Source organism: Trichogramma pretiosum, unplaced genomic scaffold (assembly GCF_000599845.2).
Source record: "Trichogramma pretiosum strain Unisexual culture from Peru unplaced genomic scaffold, Tpre_2.0 scaffold12, whole genome shotgun sequence".
Lineage (NCBI taxonomy): Eukaryota > Metazoa > Arthropoda > Insecta > Hymenoptera > Trichogrammatidae > Trichogramma > Trichogramma pretiosum.
In genome coordinates, this window is record NW_019641690.1 from 643,899 (window position 1) to 661,879 (window position 17,981).

Below are 17,981 nucleotides of genomic sequence, written 5' to 3' on the forward strand. Positions count from 1 at the left end.
TATTTTGAATTCTTAACAAATGTCTGTATGTGATTGGTGGCTGATGGTATGTAATCAGCACAAATTTCGAAAGGAGGCACGTATAGAGATGTGATTGGGCAACATTTTTTTTCAAATAAGGGATGCATGCTTTTTTATTGGCATGAATATATAAAAGCAGTTTTCTATAACATCAAGTTGCAAAAACAAAAGCTTTTAAAAATCGATTGATACTTGCATTTCATGAGTAGGTATTTTTATTAAGTAAATACATAATACATTCTACGAGGGTGCTAGGCATTATTATAATAATCATAAAACAAAATGTCAATATTTACATTAAGACTTTGTCTACGTTTCACTAGTACCTCAATGACGCAACTTAGTCTAAATTATAAACGTTTTTTATTTATCGACTTGTAAAATTTTTTTTATAAATTGCGACTATAACTAAATGATATAATGTTATATGAATATTTATTTTTAATTTCCAGAATGATAAAATCTTTTTCTTTTGTAGACTTAATGAAAATATTACTACGAGCCATAATATTTTTATGTTCTGAATACAAAGACACAGTATTTCTTGAATTTCAGAAATCTCCTGTTAAGAGTACGAAATATTTTTAGTAGATGTGATTTTATATAAAATAACGGCGTTAGTGTGAAGGGATCCCAAAATGAATATTTTTACCTTGGTAGAATTGACTCTAATAAATGGACATTTAATACTGTTCAACGTTTATTAGAGTTTATTCTACACGGGCAAATTTTCAAACTAAATTTATTTATTAACAATATTCGAGCTTGATCTGTAAAAATTTGTTTTCAGCACAATTAAAAATAGTATATTCATTATTTACTAAACAACAAAGATATTTAAATTATATAATATTAACATGCAATATGCTATACTGTTGTGTACTACGCGGGATAAATTTGTAAACAAATTTCTATCAGTATATGTATCCTTACGTTTTAAATTTGATCAGACACTTATAAAATTAGAAAAAATCAACAATGATCAAATACGCGATTATTGTCACATTAAAATGCAATAAACTTTTGAAAATAAAAAATCTTTATTTCTTATGGTTATTAAAATTGTTTAAATTAATTTTTGTTATTATAGATTTATCTCGTATATAATATAGTTCACGCGCACAGCCTGCGGTCGCGTATTAAATTGCACAGATATTGGTCTATGAGAATGTCATGCTGTATAAATATTTATATATAAATATATGTCATCACCTATACATATTTTTACAGATGATTTTTATATCAAAATAATGCTCTTTGCATAACTCGATTTCCGAAAACTCATTATCAAAAAACACTCAATGGGAAACAAACATAATTTAACAAATAAAAATAAAATTAATACATAGGTTATTCTATAATTTTTTAAAAATTGAAAGATAAAACGATGATTATTCTTATAATTTCTCAATTTTCCTTACTCGAAGCTTCATTGTTAGATATATTGAGTGGACTATCTTAATAACATATGGTATCATTTAGGCGCATTATAATTGGGTTCTTTTATTTTTAATTACAAGGGAAATGTGTCTAATTATCGAACACAAAATGAAGATAATCGTTATTTTATTTTTTAATTAATTAAAATATTTTCATTTTGTCTTCAATTGATACACACATTTTTCCTCTGCCTAAAAATGAAAGTCTACAAGTACGTGGGACTGAATGATACCTAGCCGTAAGAATAGACAAATGAATAATACCCTTAAAAATTGAGATAATTACTTATTCAACCTTGCAGTATCATAATCATTAGTTTAGTTTTAAAATAAAATTGACTAATTTTGGTTTGACATGCGTAGCCCATTATACCTCATTGGTTCGACTTTGGCACGCATACTTTTCAAGTCTGCAATGTTCTGGAAAATCCTCAAAAACATTTTTGTTCTTTATTCACGTATCACATTGTTCTTCATGAAACCTTGATCTCAGCCCACAAATATTATTTAGAGTAAAAAGTTAATTTCGTAATGGATCAAGGCTCTCGAGAGAAAAATCATCAGTTCCGATTGATAAACCGCGACTGAAGCCATCCTGAAAATACATAATAAAATATTCATTATAAATTTCCAATAAGTATTTATACAAAAAAAATCATAAGATTGCAAAAAAAAAATGAAAAAGTACCTTCATTTCTGATAATCGCTTGTCGAGAAGACCAATTGCATTTTCAAGTTCTTGGTGAGTTGCAGATTGCACATCAGAATTTCCAAACTCGCCCATTTCGAATGGATCTTTTGCATCGTTTTTATTGGGAGCCGGATTGAAAGGTACACTCCCGAATAAATCTTCTTTGACACCATTTTGTCTTTTTGTATCTTTGGATTTAGGTGGAGGCGCCACTATAAATATTTCAATTGAATTATAAATTTGTCCAGTCGACTCATAATTTACATATTATTAACTTACGTAAGGGTGGAGAATTAAATCCATTGGTTTGCGTAAAGATCACTCCAGCAGTAATGTGCCCATTGTTTGAATTGTTATTCGACAAATTACTTAACGCGACATTTTGAGGACTTTCAAAAGCTCGCGGATTAAAATCGTCCTCGTCAAACTTATCAATGAGAAGTCCCTCTTTTTTCGGTTCGTCAGATGGATTGTTGACGGCAGAACTTTCGCTTCTGAAATGCACAACAATTATGCATCAGTTTTACAATCAGTGACAATGATCTAGGGCAATATTTTTACAGTCAATTAACATTAACTAACGTACTCTGCTAAATCGTTTTCAGAAGACTTTTCGAAACTTCTAGGAGGAACAGGTGGAGGTTGTTGAGATCCATTTTCATTGGACGCGTTGCCGTTGGGATCGGGGTTTACCTCGAAAGAGAGCTGAACTGCGCTGCCGTTTAGGTGAGGAACTCTTTCTCTCAAAACGGACGTCGTTGAAGGATTTAGGATGGAAGGAGTTGAACTCTCAGGCACATGTAAAATATCTGGAATGTCATGCTGGATAAGGTAGGTCTTGATATCAGTCTGAAAAATAATTTCATCACAATTAATAGTGAGTTGAATTTTAAGAGATTAGAAAAAATTAGTAGAAAATTAGAATTTGATGAGCTCTTATGATATTTTCTCTTTATACTAGATTCATGGACTGTACAGATAAAAAAAATCAGTATAGTTAATAATGTTCGGAAAAAGTTTTATTAAAAGTTCCTGCAGTAGAATCGATTTTCATTTTTATGATGGTAGTGAAGAATAATAATTGTAACGAATGAAAAAGCCAAGCTTGTATTGATATAAGATCTCAATGAAACTCACCAATCCCTTGATATTTGCAATGTCTTGAAGACGCTGCCGGTAAACATTGTTTTCGTGCTCGAGGCGCTTAACTTTTTGCTGGAGGATCATGGTGCGGCGCTGAGTTTCAAGATCCTTGCCAGAGGTCTCGAGGAAGCGCCGATACGCAAGGTCAAAAGCCTGCCCGATGGTCAGCGTTATTTCTTCGGCTAGTTTGTCGCTCACAAAGACGAAGCACGTATGGCGCTCGGCATCCTCTTCTTTGGCTATGAAACTGAAGAATTTTTTTTCGCCCTTGTCGTCGGCACAATAGGAGATTCGATGCAAGGGATACTGGTGCAATATACGCTGAAACAAAGATGCAATAGATGTACGGAATATGTGAATTACTCCGAATTATTTTATCTTAGATGCTGCCGTACCTTTGCAGATGTTTTGGTTTTTGGTTCTTGAATAGCCACCCCATCAATACTGATGGTCAACTCGACTTTAGGCGTTTTAGAGCCTTCGCTCTTTCTTATTTGTTGATTAAACTTGAGCTTGCAAATAGCTTCTTTTACGACTTCTATACCTTTCGGTTGACCAACTTCAGTACTGCCCAGATACTAAAATAAATTATCCTTTTGTTACAGATAGTTAAAACTATACTTTTCTTCTTCTTTTTTTCTTCACGAGCAATTTTACGCTGATAAAAAAAATTGGCGAGCTATTGCAATTACTATATATTCGTTGTACTTCGATAAGAAATCGTAGTTTTCAAATTTACAAAACACTTTGAGAAAATTATATTGAACGTTTTTTTTTTCGTTCAAGAATGACTTACAAAAATGTAATTAAATTCGTACCTTTACTAAGTAAGCAATATGACCTTTCTGCAAGGCATCTGGAGGGTGTATCCAATTCCTGCTGGTACCTAAAACAGGGAATTATATATTTTTACCGTACAGGCCTGTTATGATACAATTTTTTAAATTATGCATGTTATTTATAAAATCTCAGAAAACAAGATTTTTAGCAACATTTTATGATTGTAAAATTAACATTTATGGATAATAACTTAGATATAATTTCAATTGAACCTAATTTTGCCGCAATAACTGCACATACTACTCAGATATAATAATTTATTTTATCAGTACTTTTAGCGTTGCTCATATCCGTGCTACGATAGAACATACGTTTACTCATAATCACTCTTAAAAACGAGCGCAAACAAAAGAGTTTACAAATTTTTCTCAATTATTTATTTAATTTATAAAAAAAAATTTTTTTTACAAATATATAAAACACAGCTAAGAATTTTGATCTATATAAATAGATCAAAAATATAAAAATATTAATAAGCCTTTAGTCTATTGCTCACCTCCATTTTTGGCTGGTTGAAGTTTGTTATTTGTTGAGTTTTGAGCCCACTTCAGCAATGTAGAATTTCTCATTTTTATTCACTTACTAAAAAATAAACAAAACAATTATTAAAGAAATCTATTATAGTAACAGTTTTTTGTTTGTTTCAATAATAGTTTTCGAATAGTTCTACACATTTATTATTTGCATTACCGTCTGATGAAATGTAATGAAATCATTCATATTCATAATTTTGAACAATTTTTACTCATTTGCATTTATTGCCAATATCAATGAAACGCATAAAATAAAAAGTGAAGATAACCGATTTCGTAAAATGTATGCGAACTTAAATTTTGTTAGATAAAATTACATTAGTATCTAGTTTTATCGGTCACTAAGAATCGGTTGAAGTATAATATCGATACATTTTTAATTAAATTTTTCATTAAAATCTAGCACAATTTTATCGTGTCTCGTTGAAATACCAATTTCCATACATTAATTAAATTACTTTTTAATATCGTATCCAAATGATGTATATTTTAATGAATATAAAAAATATTTTACGCTCCTCAGTTTTGGATGAGTCCACTTAGAAATATACATTATAAGAGACATCTTTGCTATAATAATATGAATCAAGTGTCGGTATAATGTGCGAGTACGTTCAACTAGTATTGCATTGCATAATCGTCAAGGTTAAATCCAGCTCTCTAATTGCACGCAAAGTATCAACGCATACCTATCTGTTTTTTCAAACTCGTTGAAACAATGAAAGAATTCATCGTATATTCATATTCGCAACAAGTTTTTAAATCAACCATGAAAGTATTCAATATTCATATTGGATGTACTTGTATTTTAAATTATATATCATAATAATCTTGATCGTGGATTTAGTCATTTTTTTAACAACGCATTAATTATAAGTAAGCTGTGAAACTACTTGCGTGACGAACAAACGGAACACAATCAAATAATTTTGTTAACTAAAAATTGTTCTCAATATCATTATAGCAAAGACTGCTTAATTGCAATTTCATGAAGTACTCTAGTGTTAGTGAAATTCAGACCAAAAAATAAGCTGGCCCAAGCCAGATCGTAGAGAAACATAATGAGTGTTCATATGACGCACTCGATGGATTCTTCAACAGATAGTAGTCATCAAAAAATAATTAGAAATAATATTGAAGAATTGAATCAGACTAAAACGTGCATTGATACGTCAATTGCATTTCTGGTAATCTATACGTCTGAACGGGGATCATCATACATCTCTGCTAATTTTTGTGCTCTGTTAAAAAAGCGATAACCTTTAATGCAACGAATAAAATATGTTGAATAAGCTGGTGCGTTTTAGTTTTGTGGGTTGACAAGAGCATGCTTGCGCAATGATGCACAATATGATGCCGACAGTCGAGACTCAATAAAATGTTTCATAATTAATCAATATGTAAATGCGTATTAATCGCTACGTTGAATGCGCTTTTCGTAATGTACAGAAGCGTTATTTCTAAAGATTTCAAAGAAAACAGAAGAAGCGCAAAACTATGGTTTTGTATTAGCTTGAATATTTTCACAAGCACAACAGTTTTTGTCATTAAAACTATCGTATTGAGAAAAATTATTTCTATCATTTTTTGAACGTACGTTAAAAATATTTACGAAAACGTTGAATTGTTCGACTATTTTTAAAAGGGGATGACTGGAATCTCAAGAATTGTATCGTCTCAGTGGAAAACCTGCATTTTATAATAATGCATATAATTATTTTATGTAAGATGCAAGTTTTAATAAATTTTCTTTGCCAAGTGAAAATAAAGTTAAATTCAAGTTCAAAACATTCTTTTATGCATAATTTCAGAGGATAACATATCAAGCTACATGCAATCGATCAGTAGCTTGTAATACCAAGTGCGGGACCCGCTGTGAGAGCAAGACAGCGGGCCTGATATCACGTAGCTGAATCGCATGAGCGACTGATTGGCTAATAATAACATTTTTATCTCGCCTAAACATGCACGTTACCGACATGTTGCCTGTTGCAGTATATCTCAATGTACGAGCATAACTCAGGGAAGCGTTCGAAATAACAATAGATCGCAGGTCGTGTAAAAAGTGTATGTTTAAAGAGATGAAATGCGCAAAAATTACAAAATCAAGTGAGCGTTTCCATGAGATTCACACGAGCTACCTCGAGTGTAAAAGAACGTCCATCAACGCATAACATCGACGCGTTCTCGCATTCTTCTCTTACAAAATTCTTACAAAACAGCTTGCATACTGGCCATGAAAAAAATAGTTTACTCGACCTGATTTCGCTAATCACCCCGCCGCTGAAAAAAAAGTCCTAAAAATGCATTTCATCTCTCGGTGCGTGGCAAGGAGTGCACAAGTTGTTCGAGTATATCAAAGAATGAAAAGCGGCGAGCCAATGACACTATAGGAGCAACAAGATGGCTCGTTAATGACAGTTGCTTAATTTCGTTCATCGTCGGCTTGAATAACGTTTGAACGTTTGAAGTATTGAAAGCTTTAATTTATTCTGCGTTTCTCTGCGGACGCGTGTCAACTCAAAGAATATCAAACAAAAAGATCTCCGCTAGTGGTCGTGGAAAGAATATTAGTAAACATTTATTTTCTCCTACATTACAGATTCAAAGCTTTGTGTACGAGTTGCATCTAGGATTTCTTAACTGGCTAGGACAATTCAGACACAAAGTAAAATTTAAAGTTATTATTGGCAGATTTATATCTTCTTTCTTCCATCATCGTAACTCATGAATCATTTAAAATTTAAATATTACATCCTGGTTTTGGTTTGTGTTTTGATGTTGAAACGTAAATATTATTTTTCCCAATAAGAAGTCTGTTTTTTTTATTCGTATTAATGCTTCAATACGCGTTAAAATAAAAATATACTTCTCTTCTTTAAATTTAAATTTAACAATACTTGAATTTATTATTACTTAATTTAAAAAACACACGACACTATTGTTCTCAGGCTCTAATGAATAAGCAACAAATGCGGACATGCCTTTTAAACGAAAATCATTGCAACACTTGCTTTCAGCTTTTGCCGCAATCCTTCGTTCCGCTTCCAAATTTTTACAATTGTATAATGCAATTCTATCTTGATTGTTTACATCGATAATTTAGAAAATAAATTTATATTTTTTTCATGTAGTTACATGTCGTTATTATAAACATTATCGTATCATCGACAACTATGAAACTATGAATTGTTCGGTATAATAACTCTTTTCACGCGAAAAATCAATTATTTTTAAATTTACATATTCAAGGTAGATGAGTTCGGATAAGCCGGAAGTATAAACAATAAAATGCTTCTACAGACGATAAAAAAATGTTTGTACTGATCCAAATTTCTGGTATATCCATAAATAAGAAGATAATCTCATAACCATATTGAAAATTTTTATCCAATCATTTTGAATAAGATGTAGACTTTATAAAGATGGATACTCACAATGATTTGATTTTGCATTTAATAAGTAGGACATTTGAAAGACCAAAGCTTATAGTATAATATCCGATGGAACCTTTCTCTTGTGAAAATAGCTACCAATGTTTTCGTTACGCGCGTGTAATAAAATGCCGTGTAAAATATTTTCAATCAGGCGAAAATAAATTGCATTTGTTAAACTAAGAGATTGGGAAATAAAAATTGGAGTCGTTCATAATTTGTGGATTGGAAATATAAATATACGCGCTTTATTAGTAAATGCGTTTACGCATTATAAGCCTCAATTGACATGCTGTAGATGGTAGGCGAGAAAAGTACCTTAAGGCTTCAGAATGAGAAGCTATAAACGCATCATTTTATCATAGCTAGATAATATGCAAATTCCGACTAGTCGAGTAGAGGTACGTATGCTTTTCCGAGAATAATACGTTTTATCGCAGGATACGCGCGCGAGTGTGTGTCTGTCTGTGAGCGTGTATATGTGCGCGCGAGCGTCTGCGAGATCTTCAGGATGTGTGCGTGTGTGTGTATGTCTGTGTGTGTCGGTTCTGTACATTATAGCAATGAGTAGGTACTGTTGGCGAGTAAGAGAGAGCCGAGCGAGAAGCATAACGCGCTTGCGCATTTGGCTTTTCGCACTGGCACACTGAGAAAAGTGCAAAGTTACTTTCTAGCAATGAGAATGGAAAATCGGCGTTCGAAAGTCGCGAACAACGCGTGTCGTTTTATGCGTGTGTATTTTGGCAGGAGGAAAAATTTCACAAGGCTACGATCATGGCTAACAGGCGCAGCAAGCAATGTCAAAATGTGTATAGGCTTTATATATACACCTACGCTGCAGTAGACTTGCCTACCTTGCACTGGAATAATATTGCACTCTTTTTATCTCGCTCGCTCTCGGATGCTCTCTCTCTCTCTCTCTCTCTATTGCTGCTTCGCTTCCTTTTTTTTTTCTTCCTCTGTTCTACACTGCAACGTCACCAAACGACGAGCCGAACGAAAAGCGGGCTCGAACACAATGCAAACTGCACGACACAAACGAAGCACACCCTCGCAAGGGGAATAATAATACGACGAGGAGAGACAGACGCTCGTGTTTACTCGGAGTCGAGCAGAGGTGAGCGCACCGATAACTGAAAGCAGCCGATGGCCGCGCGAATCGGTTGGCAAGTGAAAGTACGGGATGGCTTCTCCGCTATGCGTACCGTCGCCAGCTCGAGTCTCCTCTGCACTTGCCGCGAGTCCAGAGACCAGCCGAGGATTTCGATGTGTGTGCCTAGTATATAGCTGTATATAGTATAGCTGATTTCTTTCGGCCGCGCTCGGAAATAATAATTCGAGCGGAGAACAAAGCGCGTCGTACAATAGGTAGGAGCAGCTGACAGGAGATTCGAGTGGCGGCAGTCCGTATATACGTATGTGTATATAATAACGATATAGCCGTTCGGATCCGACGCACTGCTCGCTCGGCTCGCTCGCTCACTGACGTCTCTCGCGAGGTGCTGATGAAGCAGTACTAACTAAACTAAGCCTTGCACTAGAGAGCGCAGAAACGAGTTGGGCCGTCGAGTGAATGGATCGACTGATCAGTGAGGCCTGCGAATTACGAGTAGTGTATAGTGCTAAGCCGAGATAGAGAGAGAGAGAGAGAGAGAGAAAAGCTGGAGAACGTGAGTCTCGACTCGCAGTTGCCAACTACATATACTCTGCATGTACGTACGTCGACTACGTACATCTAAAGCATATAGCGTACGTATATGCATATACGGCATATTGTATGACTGCGATGAGCAACATGCAAAGACTCCCAACTTGTTCTCGGCTCTCTTGATTCTTGAGTTTTGTTGTGCACCAACACGCGCTCATCTCCGCTCCGTCTGTCGCTATCAGTCTGCCCGTCCGTGTGAGCTAACATCGGCATTAGCTACTTGACTCCTTTTTGTACTGCGCTCTTCGCTCCGTCTTCGAGAATAGAAACGTGCAGATCGTTTTTTATGTATTAATTTTGCCAATGATTCGACCCACCGACCGAGCAGCGACTCTGCAAAATCTTTACAACTATTGTCTCGACTCTAGTAATTGCAGTTTAACATTCTCGATATTTACCACAAGAAGAAAAAATTCAAAAACCTAATCGAATAACTGCGGATAAATCGGAAAAGTTATCAATCGATGCAAAAAGGATAAAACATGTTTGTTGGATTTGAAAATTAACTTGCTAAAAAATTATTTTATTTCTTAGGTTTTTCGGGCAACCACTGATTTTCAAGTGGTCTTATTAAACTTTCTCTCTGCAGATTCAAAGGTAAAAAAGTAATTTTGATATACGATGCTGGTAAATCATTTTTAACATCGTCAAACGGTGATCTTGCACATTTCACCTTTTATCTTCTTAACGCAACAGGTGTGAATTCGACATCGATTTGTTGTATCGAAGGAAAAAACATGCTAATTCTGCCAGTTCAATGACAAAGCACTTTCCTGTAAAAAAATATATTTCATAAAAAATGCTAGTAAAGCAATTTTTCAAACTTACACTCTGTGAAAAAAAATAAAATTTCCGAAAAATATGGATAAAAATATTTTTCTTTTTCTTTAAATTGTATTTTTTAAAACAATCAATGAATCCTAACATTTTGATCTTGACTTGAAACTTGGCTGCTCATCTTTCAAAATCACTAATCAAAAGTGTTAGAAACACAATTCACCCCTTAAAAAAATCAGGAAAAAATTAAAGAAAAACGTTAAAAAACTTTTAATTAATAGTTTCTTAAATATTACAACATGCTCGTCAAAAATTTAGTTTATTCCAGTTAAATTTATCGTCACGTTTATGAGAAAACTCATTCATTCCGGACCCATCACAAAGCTTCCTCGATGAGGAAACAAAAACATATTTCTTAGAACATGTTTTTCAACAAACGATTTTAAAATAATCTGAGCATTATTTATTACGAGTATAACATAAAAGTTATTTTACGATCGTTAAAAATCGTTCATTGAGTTAGCCGATTCAAATGAACTAATACCAATCTTCTTAAAATCTGCTAAAAGTGGACGATTTGCTCTGAAAAATTTTAATACGTTCAATTCAAACGCCAGACATGCATTTATTTTTGTGAAAAATAAGATTATTAATCACTATAAAGCTACAAAATCTAAATAATTTGAGGAAAGCAAACAAGAGACGAAATTAAATATTTGTTTTGATCTGATTCATCGTTACTAGGATAAACCCCATCAGTCCGGATCAGAATATCAAAATAAAAATTATCGCTTCATTTGCATACAAGTGAGATAGAGCTATGTGTTTGAAAAAAAATAAATAAGCTCCTTCTTAAAGTTTGAGAAGAGGTTTGGTTAGCTAATATCCTTGTGTAAGAAACTTTTGAAATCATATAATAAATAATTTTTAAGACTAAATGATTCATGAGTTGGAGAACCCAAAAATTTCGTGACTGACCAGATACAATTATTTCACGGATAAAGGTCTCGCTCTCGAAAAAAATGTTTAGAACCACAAAAAGTAATATTCAGAAATTATTTGCTTGTTTACAAAAGCGTTAATTCCTATTTTTTATTGTTTGTTCAGAATAAAATAAATTTTGGAAACTATCTATTTTCAATTATTCTTTATTAAAGTTGAAGAGTGAATATTTTTTATCCTAAATATTAATAAGTTTTCAACTTCTTTCAAAGCTGTCGAAATCGATCAAATATTTATAAAAGTTTAATAAGTGTCGTAATGAAAATGATTGATAAATTTTATTTAATTACCTGAATGAGGCATACATGAAATTCTCAACATCAAAATAAAACCGCACTCAGGTCTATAAATTTTGATTGCACGTGTTGGTTAGTTGAGCTGTAGATAAGCAAAAATTCATACGAACTTTGAGTGAAGCTTCATTTATGTTACGTGGAAATAAGCTCGAATAGCAGAGGTGTGCAAAGTGAACGATCCAATGCTTTCGCAGAAAGATAACTTTTCTGCAGTCGATGGTGCAGAACACTACATCTCAGAATAAAAACTAGACGTTTTGTTTAGTTAAAAGTAGAATTACTTTAATCATTTAATCATTTCATCCAGAATGAAAATGACGCAACAAATAAAATGTAATCACCGTTGAATGATTCGTTATTATATAATGTATGTTCGACGATTAACGATAATCCTTACAAACACGATATATTTCTACATTCCATTCTATTCAATTTTATTTTTTACTCAAATTTTGAGAAAGAAATTAGTTTTTCCTACACTGACAAAAAAAGAAGATTCACGTTTAACAGCGTGGAAACATCAGCCCTACTGATTTAAATAATTATCAAAATTTTGTTGGTTCATCTAAAATATTTATTTATTTATTTATTTGTAAACAAGATCATGATTTAAAAGTAATTAAAATTAGATAGAATTATACAGATTGAATGGATACTTTTGGCATTGCAAAAAGTTTCTATTGCTACGGGTTTTTAAGTACTTTGGTCATTAAAGCATACCCAGGCGCGAATATCGAGCGATCATAAAGTGCATGGAAGCAGGGATGTTTGTTGCGTTTACGCAACTCCGCTCCGCTTAGGCTCGTTCTGCAGCTCGTGGATGCATCTTGTGCTCGCATTTACTATCACAGGCAGCTTTGAGTTCGAGCTTCCAAGTTGCATGGCTAAGCTTTATCGGAAAATTGTTGGCTATATTACAACCGCTTGACAGTTGATGTGACCCATTTTTGGGGAAAGTGAACAAATAATATCATGCCATTACGCGATAGAGAGATCAAAATCTCGATTGACATCAAACTTATGTACAGGAACTTGTTTTCGATGGCGTAGCAATGAGTAACGGTTGGCAGTCCATTGACCAGGCTGCTCTTCCACCAATTTCACCACCGTCGAATTTAATCCTTCCGAATACTTCCGAAAGAGATACAGTCGACCCTCGAGTTCAGGTAATTGAACATGACATCTTTCACTTTTAATAAAAAGTTTGTAATTTTTTTCAATTCTATTAGAATAATGTAAGTCTACTTACATACCCCTTTTAACCTTAATTTTGAGGGTTGCATTTCAGCTTATTCAATAACGGAGTTTTAGAATAGTGAAATAATTTATTCGCGTGTACACACGTTGTAATTAATGTTTTTAGTTTTCGTTTTTTTAGTTTTTTTTAGTTTTAGGGGCATTTTAAATAACAATAAATTGTAAAAAAATATTTTTGATATACAGTAAATTTGCCCTCTTAGCACAATTGTCACAAATAATATATATTTGTTCAAATAATCGCATTCATATGAATTTGAACTCGCTGTAAAACATTGAATTAAAACTTTAATCGACGTTTCAATATAAAGGGCGTAAAAAAGTGAGTGTGAAACATTCCGCGGTTCAAATTTTTATCTAGAGTGTTAACAAACTTTTAAAAAATTTTTAAATGTTTTTGCCAATTACAATCAAATGAATTTGAAATTTAATATTTCAAAGTTTATACGAATTATTTTGTACATTGCATAAAAAACTCATATGTACCTTGTAATAAAAGAAAGTTAAACTTCATTTTTTTAATAATTTTTCTTCCTCTGTCTTTTTTATTAATTTACTGATAGCAGTTATTTGCGTGAATAATTTTCGTATAATTTGTGAGAGGATTTTTTTCTGCCACTTCTGACAACTTTTTTCATTTATCGCCCATTTAAGGCGATTCATTTGAACTGCAACACCCAGCGCGTATTTACACACTTTTTTGAAACCTCGATGGTTCAACAATGAGTGAAAGAGCCATATCTTGTAAAAAGATAAAGGGTTTTAAATGATTCACTTTGAAAATTACAACAATTTAGAACATTTGAGAAAAACCTAATTATCGAAAAAGCAGAAAATAATAAAAATTTTATTCGTAAAATATACGACAAATATTTACACGAATAGCTAAATCTCGTTATAGAGATTAAATTGTTGGTCTCCATAAAAGACTCGTGAAGAAAAAATTTTGAATTCAATAAAATAAAAATGTTCATCAATTTTGAGGTACTTTAATCGCTTAATTTCAACTTTAATTAAATAATATTCACATTTCAAAGTATTTCTATTCTACAACTTTTTATGATTTTTTTCCGTTTTTATTTCTTAGGTTGAGCTCGAACGTCTTAATACTGCCACTGATGATATAAATAAGTTGGAGGTCGATTTGGATGTAAGTATACAAGGTTGCTTATCTTTTTGAATATTTCAGACCTCACTTTTGAGTTTATGAACACATACATTAACAACTTGGAATTTTAAAGTGGCCATTCGATGCAACGCATTTTGATATTTAAAAAAAGATTCATCCTTATTCTGTACCTGCTGTGTACGAACCCCCTCAATTTAACACAATTTAAAAATAATTGATCAATTAACAGGAAGCGAGAGCCACGTTTAAAGAACTCCTATGTGAATCCACTTATAAAATTGATGCCTTGGCTAAAAAACTAAGCTCACATATTGAAAAGTCTCGTCCTTATTACGATGCCAGATTTCAAGCCAAAGAAGTAAGAAAATTTGTTATAACACAATTTGATAAAATACACAGAATTTTTTTCATGATTGACAAGTTAATTTTCCATTTTCATTTGCAGACCCTTTTTGCAGCCCAGAAAGCTGCAATAAAATTTGAAAAGGCAAATAGTCAGCATGCTGCTGCAAAAGAAATGGTTTACTTAGCGGAAGAAGGTTTAAAAACTGAAGGAAGATGCTTTGACCACGCCTGGCAGGTTCGCATTGTATTCTCAAATACTCTTTCTAATTTTAAAATTTTGTAAATTCGATACTTTATTAAAAATCGCTTGTTTTTATTATCTAGGAAATGTTGAATCATGCAACATCGAGAGTAAATGAATCTGAGCATGAAAGAGCTGTTTGTGAAGTTGAACATAAGAAAACAACGTTATTGTACCACGAAGCTGAACACAATGTTCAGATACTGCAAAAAGAACTCAAACGTGCGATTTCTAAATCCAGGTATTGTAAAAACGTAGAGTAATGAATTTCTATCTCTAATAATTTCTATGCACGGTACAATTATCTGTTATTCGTTTGATAATAAAAAGCTTCAATTAACCTTATATTTTATAAATAAAAATCCCTCACCCCTTAATTTTTGAAAAATTATTTTATAATTTGTTGACATTTTATTTTATATTCTCGTATTATAACGAGAATATTTATTTCATTAATTTGTTCTGCAAGCAGTATATGGGTGTACGTCGCAGTTTGCTTCTGATAAACAGTATTGCCTGCAAAATCAACTTTCTATTTTTGTAAGTAGAATAGGTTTTATTTTAATTCTTAGCATATTTATTAAGTTTTTATGTATCAGTGAATTTTTCACTTTTACGATTTATTTGTTATATATAAATGTTCAAAATTGTATAGCACTGCTTTATTACATATTTTGAAACGCTTTTTTGTGATACGACAAGCACATAATAGCACCATGACACGCAAGCTTGAAGCCACATCGTTACTGTATCGATATCACAAAAAAGAGAGTGAGAACAAATCTGAAAAATAAAAGTTTTATAATGGTATTTTTTGGCACTGCCCTTAGAGTCATCGCTACGCTTGGGCTCAAAACTACCGTTACGTGACACAAAAAGCTACTCATAACACTTGTATCTTAAACTTCTATTATGATACAAGGATCAAAAGTATTAATTGGTAGAACAGCGTATTTTTAGGTCCAAGTGATGCATCAATCTAACGTTTAGCTTAATAGTCATACTGGAATTTACTATAATGCTATACACTGTTGAAATAGTACTTTATAATTATTGTAATATTCAGGCCATTTTATGAAATGAAAGCCCACTTTAATCAAACTCTCGAAGATCAAAAATTGAGAGTTACTGCTCTTGAAAAATCAGTCTCTGATGCCAAGATGACCTATGCGGAAGCTTTAAGAAATTTAGAAAAGATAAGTGAAGAAATTCACAAGGTAGTTCAAAAAAATTAGTTTACAACTTTTTAAAATTATTTTATCCGACAATAACACTTTTTTCTAGACGAGACAACACGATGAATCAATCTATATTAAAAAATTTGAAGGTGAAAAATGTATTTCTGTCCTTCCAAAGACGAATTCAAGTGATTCCACTACTACCGAATCTCCCGATAGTACTGATAACACAAGTGATGAATATTCAAATGTGTTTGAAAAATTACATCAAATTGCTAGTTATTCATTACCTGATGTAACGATAAGCCTATTAGTAATGTAACCTTTCAAACAGACGTATGTATATTAACTACATAACGATTTTTTATTTTCAGGTGGAAAAGGATATATCTCCCGAATATCCAACTAATTGCCCTGTAAATATTTCATTAACTCAACCTAGAAAATATATAAAAAGTGATAGACCCTGGAATACGAATGCGCACTCGCAACATATCACACAGGATCCGACTGCTGCAAAAACTAATTTAACAGCCGCATTGCCCGATGTCATGGGGATTTTATCCCCATTAGAGAAAAAATCTGAAATTAAATTATGCACTGAAGAAAACGTTTCTACTTGTAATACGGAGGAATGGACTGAAATTAAATTGATTCATTCGCCAGAGGAAAAAGCTAATATTGTGGGCTCTGTAAATAAAGCAACTGAATTTCAAAATAATATTTTAGATAAAGATTCGAGTAAAGAAATGCAAAACAATTCTCCAAATACAAATAAATTTTCAAGACGCAAAAAACTAGTTTCCCAAAATTCTTTACCTGCCATGCCTAGAGAAAATGAAATAAGTGTGAGTAAAGAAAAAAAAGGAGAGATGATTAGAAGTCCTTCACTGAAAAGAAAACTAGATAGTTGCTTGACTACATGGATGTCGCGAAATCCAGTACCTGGAGCGAGTAATGCTGAAAATTTAGGTAACATGTCACACTAAAAAAAAACGCCCATTATATAAATAATATAAATTTTAATAAGTGCATATTTTACAGTGAGTTCAAGTAGAAGGCAATCTTTAGATGTGTTATGGAATTCTAATACAGGCGAGCGTGTGAAAGAATTTTTAAATCAAGGGATGATGATGTTAAGCATTTCTAATTTAACGGAACGTCGTTTCAGCGAACAAAGAATTCCAGGATCGATGCAAAATGATCAAAAAGTAGAAGAGGTTGAAAAAATAGATCTCAAAGAAAAAAAAATTCCAAGTCCTCTGGAAAGAACCCTTAATTATTTAAACATTAATGACGACACCGACAACGACAGTCTAGCTAGGTGTGAATCACGTATTCCTCTATCACTATAATTATACATTATTTTTTGAAATTTCTTGAATTATTATTTATATCATAATAAAAACTTTCAGCAATGAAATGTTAACTGAAGATCAAATTTCATCGCTAATGATGGAACCAGATATCAACCAAGTATGCCAAGAAATTTTGGGAACACCTTTACAAGAAGTGTGTCCTTTGTTTCAACAAATACAACAACAATAGAAACTTGAAACACTTCAAGATTTAGTAGGAGTCATTCAATTTTTCAAATTCATTTTCTCTGTGTAATATAAAAATGCTTATGAGTAGACTTAAATAAAAGTAATTAATTTCTCGGTTAAGTGTCTTTCGATTATAGTTGTTGAAAATTGTACGTCAATTTTTGAAACAAATATATTGAAAAAATTGCTTTCCCTGTGTAAAATTTATTTGATTAAACATGTGATATTGATGAATTTTTATAAATATCTTATCTATAATTTATACGATGATGTATTTGTTATTTTTTATTTAGATTGTTGAATATAAAGTTCAAATCGTTTTCAAATAATAATACTTTTAAGTTTTAAAGGCTTTAATGTGTTTTGGGTGAGAAGGAATTACTTCGATGTGTGGTGATCT

General features: G+C 32.4%; 2 protein-coding genes across 4 annotated transcripts; one reads left to right on the plus strand and one right to left on the minus strand.

The window, feature by feature from the left end:
* Nucleotides 1-250: 250 nt before the first annotated feature.
* Nucleotides 251-10,345, minus strand: LOC106649770 (PTB domain-containing engulfment adapter protein 1). Of its 2 annotated transcripts, none has more exons than XM_023461802.1 (9): nt 9,307-10,345; nt 4,631-4,716; nt 4,113-4,180; nt 3,690-3,872; nt 3,289-3,615; nt 2,738-3,000; nt 2,431-2,645; nt 2,149-2,363; nt 251-2,055 (listed from the first exon to the last, which is right to left on the minus strand). In XM_023461802.1, exons 2-9 carry the CDS (start codon nt 4,701-4,703, stop codon nt 1,981-1,983), a joined length of 1,419 nt encoding a protein of 472 aa, XP_023317570.1. In that variant the 5' UTR covers nt 4,704-4,716; nt 9,307-10,345; the 3' UTR covers nt 251-1,980. The 2 variants fall into 2 exon arrangements, with proteins under 2 accessions (XP_023317570.1, XP_023317569.1); XM_023461801.1 differs by having other exon boundaries at nt 8,956-10,341.
* A 2,401-nt stretch (nt 10,346-12,746) lies between these two features.
* LOC106649804 lies at nt 12,747-17,723 on the plus strand. 2 transcript variants are annotated; one of them, XM_023461795.1, is made up of 10 exons: nt 12,747-13,050; nt 14,229-14,291; nt 14,500-14,628; nt 14,716-14,850; nt 14,940-15,097; nt 15,923-16,073; nt 16,141-16,347; nt 16,409-17,006; nt 17,079-17,358; nt 17,450-17,723. In XM_023461795.1, the coding sequence occupies exons 1-10, from the start codon at nt 12,937-12,939 to the stop codon at nt 17,580-17,582; spliced, it is 1,968 nt and encodes a 655-aa protein (XP_023317563.1). In that variant the 5' UTR covers nt 12,747-12,936; the 3' UTR covers nt 17,583-17,723. The 2 variants fall into 2 exon arrangements, with proteins under 2 accessions (XP_023317563.1, XP_014222919.1); XM_014367433.2 differs by having other exon boundaries at nt 16,141-16,329.
* The last annotated feature ends 258 nt before the right edge of the window (nt 17,724-17,981 follow it).

Excerpts from the sequence above, each read along its gene's own strand:
- LOC106649804 (XM_023461795.1), top strand. The coding sequence starts at position 12,937 with ATGAGTAACGGTTGGCAGTCCATTGACCAGGCTGCTCTTCCACCAATT. Across the intron at positions 14,292-14,499 it reads AGTTGGAGGTCGATTTGGAT|GAAGCGAGAGCCACGTTTAA; the intron begins GTAAGTATACAA and ends ATCAATTAACAG. Across the intron at positions 17,007-17,078 it reads GAGTAATGCTGAAAATTTAG|TGAGTTCAAGTAGAAGGCAA; the intron begins GTAACATGTCAC and ends CATATTTTACAG.
- LOC106649770 (XM_023461802.1), bottom strand. The coding sequence starts at position 4,703 with ATGAGAAATTCTACATTGCTGAAGTGGGCTCAAAACTCAACAAATAAC. Across the intron at positions 2,364-2,430 it reads ATTTAATTCTCCACCCTTAC|TGGCGCCTCCACCTAAATCC; the intron begins GTAAGTTAATAA and ends AAATATTTATAG. Across the intron at positions 2,056-2,148 it reads AGCGATTATCAGAAATGAAG|GATGGCTTCAGTCGCGGTTT; the intron begins GTACTTTTTCAT and ends ATGTATTTTCAG.